General features: G+C 51.1%; 1 protein-coding gene across 1 annotated transcript in view; it reads left to right on the top strand.

The window, feature by feature from the left end:
* Positions 1–4,308: 4,308 nt before the first annotated feature.
* Positions 4,309–9,919, top strand: part of LOC105434282 (RNA-binding protein MEX3B) — a 44,913-nt gene continuing 39,302 nt past the window's right edge. The window contains exon 1 of the mRNA XM_089083406.1: positions 4,309–6,045. Within this exon, the coding sequence (XP_088939532.1) occupies positions 5,745–6,045 (301 nt within the window). The 5' untranslated portion in view covers positions 4,309–5,744. The remainder of the gene's footprint in view (positions 6,046–9,919) is intronic.

Raw genomic sequence — 9,919 nt, 5'->3', positions numbered from 1 at the left:
TCTCAACGCCAACGAATCCTGAGTGGCGCAAAAATTCACCGTACGTGGCATCTTATTTTACGTTTATCTTATTTTACGTCGGGATGAAACGGCTTGACTAAACTCGCGAGCAGACTTAAGCGTATCCCGCGGAGGACTCTAATAAGTGACAAGTATTGCATTTGCGGTAAGAAAATGAAATTTTCGCGAATGGACCCGGCACGCGGGGTATATTTAGAAAGGCGTTGCGCTTTATTCGCGCTATCATCGCTTTAACCATACTGTTTGTGTGTGCGTTTTCGCCGTTGTGTAACGGCCTTACCGGCCGCCACCGTTGCGGTCTCTCGGCAGCCATAGGGATATCTCTATCTTCTGCGTGGGCGTCCGTCCGCAAGATTTTGTGGATACCACATTAGATGGCCGATCGATACCGGCACATTGCGCGATAATTCGACGCTGGTATCGTGTGGTCCTCCCGGGGTCGCCTCGGGGGACACGGGGAGTAATAACGTTTAGTCACTCGACTCGCGAGAGCATCGCATACCATACAGTTATTATTTATTAATAAATATAATTTCACTTCTCTCGATATTCCGACGATGGAGCGTTATATCAATTTTGGATGATCGCTGATAACGATTTATGTCGAATCAGAAATTAGATTAGAGATTTACGTTCGAAATGCCTCTGTGACCGACATCTCGTCCCCGACGTCGTTGTCATCGTCGCCGATGCCGACTCAGAAGTTAGCAATGCGGTTCTGCACCCCGGCGATCGAAATCGAAAGAAATATCCTCCCCACCGTGCTCGGGCAAATGCACCATCGTTTCGTATCTTATATACGCGCGTGTAACGTGCATACACGCGCGACCGCGACGCGTGTCTATCCGCGTGTACGCCGGCGAGGACGAGCCACGGGCGCGCCACGGGAGTCGCCGGGTTTCGCCAAAGCAACGACAATGATCGCAACGTGGAAGGCAACCGGTTGCACGCCGTAAAAATGCGACGAGCGACGCGACGCGGAACACCGAGGCGAGGAGTCGGTTTAATGCGTCGCGGCCGGAACGGCCAGAAAACGCGAACGCGGGCGACGCGACGCCGTCCTCTCGATGTCGGACAGGATCAGCCGTGTCCCTCGTTGCTGTCTGACATCGAGACGGTCCCACGGGAGACGCATCCCCGGTATAAGAGAGATTACGAAATGTCCTTCTTTCTCTGTCTTTCATCGAATTTTTCGTGGCGACGCTTTCGCGGTTTCTAAATGTCTTCATAAATTTGAAGCGGAAAAAGAACAGTTTTTACATTGGATATAGATGTGAAAAATTTTTTTGTCCGTCAAAATAATTACGTAAGATATTCAACTAGAATATAAAAAAATTTTGCAGTATTGTCAGCATATTTCTTTACGTAATAACTTTGACGTTACAAAAAAATAAAATTATTTTTCAAGTCTGTCTCTGGCCAAATTTTTAGAGCAGCAAAATTCTCTTTCCCCGTGTCGCTTTTATAAATTAATAATCGAAAATTGAATAATGATAAACTCAATCTGCTTTGGATTCCTTTCTTTCGACGCAAGTATCCCTGCGTCTCAGTGAACGAGAATTATCGATCATCTCCGCTACTCTGAATTAATCGCGCGTCGATGTAGTAATCGAGCGTGACGTGTTTGCGCGAATAATTCGCCCTGCCGCGTACGATCGCGTTTCGCCGCGGCGCGGCGAGGAAAGAGGCGACTGTGAGGGCCGGCAGTTTGTAAAATCATACGTACGATAACACCGAGATATTTACGAGCGAGCCGAGAGAGCGCGAGTAGTCGGCAGGTGCTCGTGGCAAAAGGTGGTTGGTTGTCTCGAGACAGCCTTGAAGGGAGAGAAAGAGAGATCGGCCCGGCGGTGTGCACGGGTCGTTGCTTTCGGCATGCGATGAGAAACAAAATTAGTCGCTCGCACCTTTCGAGCGAATTCATCCAGTCCGGAGGTAGAGGAAGCACGACGACGGGGGTCTCGCCGAAACCTCTCGTTTCTTATGCGAAAACCGGGGAAAACCGTCCTCCTTCTTCCTATCGGATCGCGCGATCAAAGCGAGTCGGACAAAATGGAACGGCGTTGCGCTTTAACGAGCTTCTGATCCGTGAATCCGATACGTGGAAAACAATGAGTCGCGCGGGGAATATTTGTGGATCGCTGGCGGGCGCCCGTCGTCCCGTCTGTCCTCGAGAGTGGAGGACACACGGGGGCCGATCTGGCGCGGGGCCTCCCGACTAAAAATCGAGCAATCGAGAACCGAGAGCGCTCGCGGTCGGAGAGAGGACGAAGGGTCGTCGGCAGAGAACAATGGATCACGTTTGCGCCTCGGTTCAAGGTCCGCGCGAACGAGCGAGCTCCGTGTCCGCGTCTAGATCGGTTTAGAGGAGACGGAATCCTCTTTTCACTCTTACTCAACGAAACCGCTAGTCGGGCAGGTGGTCGGTTGGGCCCGGTTCGTGATCCGCGTGAATTAGGTGGCGGGGGAGGAGAGGAGAGGAGGGGCTGAGGGGGAGGGAGGAGCAAGAGAGGTCCGCCGATTATATTGGGGCCCGATGGGCATTCGCTCGGTCCTGTCCACGTCGGTGCGAATCAGGTATGTTCGGTGCTCGTCACCCGATAAATTCCGATTACTCATAGTTGGACATTCCGCATATCGATTATCGCACATGGAGGGAACTCTAATTTTGCTGACAGATTTAAAAATCAGATCTGAAAATAATGTTGTCGAAACATCAAAATTATTATGTAGAACGCTTATATATATAAACGTGATAATACATTTTTTATTCTTTTGACAACCAATTTGAATGTCATGCATAATAATTTTGAGAATTAAACGAAATTATTTTCAGATCTGTATATGATCAAATTTTTTTAAATTTTCTAACAAAAATATTCTTTCTGTGTACATCTTTGATAAATACGATATATATTAAGAGCATAATTATCGTAACTATCGTTACATATTTTCTATTTTCATGACAAAATAAAGAATTTAGTGATTTATTCTTTCTAATCATAAATCGATCGGCACGTGCAAAGAGAACGACAATTTCGGCAGGGAATCAAACTCGAAATCAAATGCGGTACGCGATGCGTAATTTAGGATCAACGATACGCTTGTCAAACGGATAATATCGGAAAATGTTGTTTGCTAAGCGACAACTAAATCGTAACATTGATCACGCGAGTGTCCAACAGCGGCCTGGTATAACTGGAAGTAATGCCGGTGTCGTCGGGGCTAAGGTTCAAGGACGATAATCCGGAGGGAACTTGGCGCGCGGCAAGATCCTCGTTCCTCGGCTATCTGCGAAAAACGCAATTAAGTAAATCGCGGGGGGCGATGAACGTACGCGGATTCCCTCCGTTAGATCCTCCCTGGAGATACATTTATACGCGATATTCAATTTGCAGGACGATGGACCGCATCGATGCGCGGCGCGGCGGTAATACGAGCGGGCGATTTATTTACGATCTGAAACGTACGACGCGAATCGCTATTATTTCATCGGACTTATAAAACATCCTTTCCCTCGCGTTTATCTTCCCGCTAAAATGAAGAGATAACCGTGCGGAAAAGTGTTGGTGCACTTCGTGCACGGATCGTGCGCGAAGTCCGTTGACGGCCAGGGAGGAGAGAAGAGAAGAAAGAGCGTTATACGATCCACCTAGGTCGGTGCACTTTGACCCGTTCGACATTCGCGAGGAAAATCATATATCGCTGCGAACGACGTTCATTTCGCTGGCAGATCTCGACTTCTTCGTACGTTGGAGAGTAACGGCACGACGGTATTCTATCCGATGTTCCGCAAGATTTACAAAATCGGCTTAGGAGAGATGATTCGCGATCGCGATGCTCGTATCGCTATATATCTATAGATCATTCGAAGGTGCGGCTTCGCGCATAAATCGGGAAATATTCTCGAATCGGTCGGCGAACGTTTCGGCTGTCACATCCCCCTCTGGCCGAAAGACGCGATTAAGTTTTTCAACCCCGTCTGGGATTCACCGCTGTGCGGGAAATCGGTAGAGTAGAGAACGCGCGCGGACGTCCAGCGTGGAGGGACGAACACGGTGGAGTTTTCATAGGGAAAGTTCGCGAAGGCACAAGCGGATACACGAACGGAGGGGGTTGCATGGAGTGTACAATTGGGGACGGGAGTGCACGCATCCGTAGCGTCGAGGAGCGAACGCGACGTCGCTCGTTCTTCGTTCGTTCGTTTGTTCGTTCGTTCGCTCGCTCGCTCGAACGTTCGCTCGGTCACTCGCTCTCACGTTGCGCTGCGTTACGTTGCGGTGCGGTGCCGCTTCGCCGCGCCGGTAGGTGCGCTACCGCCTATGCGCCGCGCGACAGTGGTGGGGAGGGGTGGCGCGTACCACGTGACACGGCCGGCCAATCGGGTGCGCACATAGCCGGCGTCCGGCACATGGCGGCGCGCCGGCTTCGAGAGCCGCAGTCGCAGTACGTCGCAGTCAGTCGCAGTGGTAACACGAGCGAGAGGGTAGTTGCACGCGCCTGCCTTCGAAAGGAAAGATCGCGGTGAAGAGAGGCGAACGTGTGAGAGAAAGAGCGAGGGAGCGAGGTGGAGAGGATCGCGTGAGCGGGAAAGAGAAAGAAGGGAGCGGAAACGGAGCGAACGAGCGCGCGCGCGCCCTTTGCCTCCGTTTTCAGTGTTTCGGTCTCGCGCGACGGCCGAAGTCAGTCGGCCGGTGACAAGGCAGCCGAACAACAACGCGCAACGACAAGAATCGTCGTCGTCGTCGTCGTCGTCGTCATTATCGTCGTCGTCGTCACGTCGTCACGTCGTCACCCAGCCGCCGTCGGTAGCCGGGGAGAGAAAGAGAGAGAAGGAAACACACAGAGAAACAGATCGCGACGGAGAAGAGAAGAGGAGAGGAAGTGGAGGAGGAGGTGGTGGAGAAACGAACGAACGAAAAGCATCGGTCCAAGACCAAGCGACTGTACGAATCCGCGAGAGTGGAGTGGCTACGGAACCGCTTCTTCTTCGACACGAACCGCACAAACCGCACGCGTTCGACGGCGGGAAGCCCGGAGTGGTAGTAGTAGCAGCAACAGCAGCAGCAGCAGCAATAGTAGCGGCAGTGGGGATATCAGGAAGGCCATTTTCGTTGCCGGTGCGCGCGGTACGTACGAGACGCAGACACGGCCGGCGTGAAGAGGAACGTGCGACTGACCGCTATCACGCTCCGCGTTGTATCGTCGCGGCCCACGTTTACGTCCGCGAGAGGGGACGTTACGCGAGCGGAAGAGGTAACGATCATCGAAACCGAGCCGACGACGTCATTACCTCCGCGCGGTGCGTCGGTAATCTCCCATTTTTTTTACGCGTACGTATAGTCGCAACGTAGCGTCGCGACGCCAATCCATCCGCGCTCGTAAGTTCGCGGTGGAGTAAGTTGTCGTCGTCGTTGTCGCGTCGTCAACGTCATCGTCATTACCGTCATTATCATTGTTGTCGTCGTCGTCGTCATCGTCATCGTTATCGTCGCCCCCACGATCATCGTCTTCGCCGAGGCGGCACGAACCGTTCCGTTCGTTTGTTCGATAAAGAGGAGACGACGGAGGAGAGAAGAGGAGAAAATCGACGAGACAGCGTGAGTACGCGGTGAGGAATCAGCCAACGGCGCGGACACTAGTGCGACGTCTCCAACGAGCGTCATCATCGTCGGCCGTCTTGTCCGGTGTCGCACGATACGAGAATTTACAGTCGAGCGAAAATGCCGACGAGTTTGTTCAGCGAGATGGACCGCGGCTCGAACGGCGGCGGCGGCGCCGGTGTCTCCTTCGAGGACCAGCGCGCCCTTCAGCTCGCCTTCGAGCTCTCGATGCTCGGCATCCCGGAGGGCTCGTCCGGATGCCCCGGTGCTGGTACTGGCAACGGCACCGCCAATGATCCGGATCCTCTGCAGACCGCGCCGACCGTCTTCGAAGAATCGCGTTCTAAGAAGAGCCAGAACATGACCGAGTGCGTGCCGGTACCCAGCAGCGAACACGTGGCGGAGATCGTCGGCCGACAGGGTAAGTCTAACATTCGGCTTCGGCCTGTGAAATTTTATCTCTCTTCTTTCTGTGCTTTTTCTCATCGGATATATATCTCTTATTCTGCTCGCGCCATTTGTCGAACCTGTCGCGAGCACGGTACAGGTAGAGATTCGAAAACGCGAGATTTTCGCGAGATAAGTAATTTGTATTTAAAAAGACTTGTCCGAGTCCGAGTACAAAAGCATTGGATTTATTGATAACCGAGTAATCAACGTTTTTTGCGACTAAACAGACAAGGCCATTATTCTGAAAACCGACCGACCGACCTCTTTGATATTTTTCTCAAAATCGCATCGTGACGCCGAGTGGCATCGTTCCTCCTTTTTCTCTCTCTTTCTCTCACCCCTCTTTTTTTTCATACGTCCCGGTTGGCGGAGTCGCGCGCGATTATAGCGCCACTGACAGTTCATTGGCACGGCTGTAAACGCGACGCACGCCGCGGGAAACTTGATACCGGTCACGATAGAGCAATTAAACCAATTTACGTTCGAATTTCGTTTCGCGCGAGCGCGCGCGTGCGACATGGACCAGGCGGGAGTGCCGGCCAGGGACGGAGGGAGGGAGCGCCCCCTCTCCCCCCTCTTCCCCTCCGAACCTGTCGTAGGTCGCGGTCGTTGGCGCTGTTTTTTCTTTCTTTTCTCCTCCTTGCTCCCCTCGATATCTCTACCACTCGTCGCCGTTTTTCAATGGCCGCGGTGTCGCGGAAGACTACGCGATTTTTATCACACGACACGATGCTCGCGCGCGCACTCGCGCGACTCATAAATAAAGATGTGTTATATTCTACATTGCATGCCCGAGACCGATGACTCTCTCGGTCTCAACCTTGAAGAAGACCGGTCACCGTTCTGCGAAATGGCTAATTCGTCTCGCCGCGCTTCTTTTATCCTTGCCGACGATAGGTCCCTCCTTCCCGCCTTTTTGTTCCGTCACGCCACCGCTCGCCGACCAGAATGCCCGAAACGGTTGCGTTTTCGCAGCACCGGAAATGCGCGCCGGGTCGACAGCGATATTGGCGCTCATTTGGACGCGGGACTCTCCGGAGCGGGCGAAACGAGGACAACGATCGGGAAGGGATGATGTAGAGATTTCCGGCCGCGTTGGGCATTGGGCGTTGCAATTGCAAATTTTCCGAAATACCGAGCGGCGTTTCGCGCGGCTTCGCTATAAGGCCTATTAAAGATATTCGTTTCGGAGCATCATTAGCCTTTGTAATGTTTATCGCACATCGCACACTCATCGTGTTTATACGTCGTAATGTAGTCGAGGTCAGGAAGTCTCGTAGACTACTTACTATGTCATGGAAAAGGGATATTTTTCGTTAAGTTTATTTTATATCTAGGAACGTGTATACTCGAACTGTCTCTAATTGATCGAGCGATAAGAATCTTGTTTATTGAGCGATTAATCCAGACAAACGGCAGGGAGGGGGTGGACAAGGGAAGAAGGGAGGGAGGAGGAAGCGTTCCCATTGTCGAACGATGTTGCGCGTCCAAGTTCGTGCGCGTCTCGCGGAATGTTTAGAAATTCAAACAACAGCGCGGCACGTGGCCTTGCCATTTAAATCTTAACGTCTGTCAGCGGCGTTTGTGCGCCGCTGAATAATCGGTGGCGATCAATACCGTTCGGAGAACCGACGTACGAACACACGTCTCTCTGTGCATTCGTGTACTCTATGTCTGTGCGCATATATATATATATATATATATATATATGTACGCATGCGTATGTATTTACGTCTCGTGCGCAAAGTTTCACGAAGGGGCTAAATGAAGATTCACACAAAGTACCAAACGATCGTCGCGTTTTTATTCGAGTCGAATAAAATCGTCACGATTGCGGCAAGTCGGACATAGTCGTCGCTTCCTCGTTGCATCGCCGAGGAAAGTCGGGAAGGAAGCCGTTCTGTTTTCGCGGTCACATCGTCACGACCGCAGCTGATATAATACTACGACCGTGCGACATAACCCGTCGGACTTCGGACGCGCTCGGCACGGCGTCGTCGGGGGACCCGCGGTTGTCTCGCGTTTGAAATTCCGCACCTCGCCTCTCGGAGGAGTCGCCGTCCGCGTACGTGCTCGTACGGCCCACCCGACGTTGCCCTTCCGGCCGCCGCGCGTTTGCTTTTTAATCGACTTGATCGTCCTGTCGCGTGAGAACCGCCCCTCCGTCCGAGGCGTACGTGATCTATCCACGTCGGAAGCGCGGTTCCGATTTTTCGGGATTATTGATCGGATCGCCTGTTCTCTCGCGAGCCTATCCCTCCCGTACGCGACGCGACGCGACGCGGCTGTGACGCGCGCATTCTCGCGCGGAAACGCGAAACGTATAATGTGCGCGTAGGCAGCGTCGTGTTTTCGCTCGCGATGCGCTCGCGTAAGCGCATCCGACACGACACCATTGATCGGCTCTCATGAATGAGACGGTGTACCACGAATGCACACGCCGATCCGAGCTGACGCATTTTTCTTTAATTCTTTTTTTTTTCCTCTCGCCTCTTCTTTTTTCGTACACACGCGAGTATGAAAAAAATCATCCATAAAAGATTCCGCTCAAAATTCTATGTGTTACTCCCGTCGAAACGACAGGCGGTATTGCACGATTTGCGCATAACCTGGCCTGGTTTCTCTATTATGAGATGCATTGCGTCTCGTAGATAGAGCCACGATTCCTCGATCCGCCGCGAAACCAGTTTGACATACCTGGCATGAATCATTGCCGCCCCGTAACGCGAGAGTTTCTCGTGCTCGCGTGGCCGATTCTATTCCGGCGATTTCGCTCGTCGACAGACGCTCATAGATCGCGATTCCCTGCGAAAGGCGATCGACGTCGATTCGACGATGACGTACATAATAAGTTTGATACGCCGTTTCATGAGGATGTGGCTATTTGTTGAGCATTTTCGTTCACCACGCTTCTCTCTTTGTCTCCCTTCTCTTTTCCCTCACTCCTCATATTATCTCTCTCGGGTCTCTGTCCCTTGCGATTGACCGTTGTTGTCGGCTCTCTCTCTCTCTCTCTCTCTCTCTCTCTCATTCTCTTATTCTCCGTCTCGACTCCGCTGTCGATTATATACGTCTCTCTTTCTCGCTCGCCCGTGGCTCTCCTGGACCGGAAGTTGTAATGAGCGCCTCTGTCGCCAGACCCATCGCCTCGCATCGCATCGTGGCCAACGATGACGTTACTTTGGAAATATCACGGCCGGTTATCCAGGTCGTTAGCTTGTGCACCGCGTGACTTCGAGAGGGAACTTGATTCACGAGGGGAATGGAAAAAAAAAAGGAAAAATATGTAATTGCAGCTTCCAGGAATTGTGAGAGCACGAGGAGAGGCCGAGTGCTATCCTGGTAGAATCGCCTACGATTATTTTTTTCCTTGTTCTCTTTAATTCTAGTACTTTTATATGTTTTTGTTTTTCAAAACTCGTAGTTGTTTGTTTCCAGTTGGCGTAACTTTATGAAATCATTAAGATAAAATTATATTTATTATGTATATATATATATATATATACACATGCGTCTATCTAATCTATTATCAGCGTTAGATTTTACGTTCTACAAAGACTTTTAAGAAATTAATTTTAAAATTAAATCGTGCAATTATTACTTTCAATTTTCTTACGTAATCTTTATGCTTTCGTTCTACTGCATTCTTTAGACATTTTTCGGGTATGAATCATTACAGTGACAAATGATCCTAACTCTCACTTCCGTAACCGTCCTAAATTTTCGGCAATGAGATCATTTGACAGTCGTAAAGTCAAACGATAAAAGTATCCGAAAAAACCTACGGCGGTACGATGTATGTATAACTCACTTTCTCTCACGCAAAGCCGTGGAAATTCAAAACG

Source organism: Pogonomyrmex barbatus, unplaced genomic scaffold, assembly GCF_055798465.1.
Source record: "Pogonomyrmex barbatus isolate J1 unplaced genomic scaffold, ASM5579846v1 scaffold7, whole genome shotgun sequence".
In the NCBI taxonomy this organism is placed as follows: Eukaryota; Metazoa; Arthropoda; class Insecta; order Hymenoptera; family Formicidae; genus Pogonomyrmex; species Pogonomyrmex barbatus.
The sequence above is the reverse complement of the archived record's forward strand: the minus strand, read 5'-3'. Positions and strand labels throughout refer to the sequence as shown.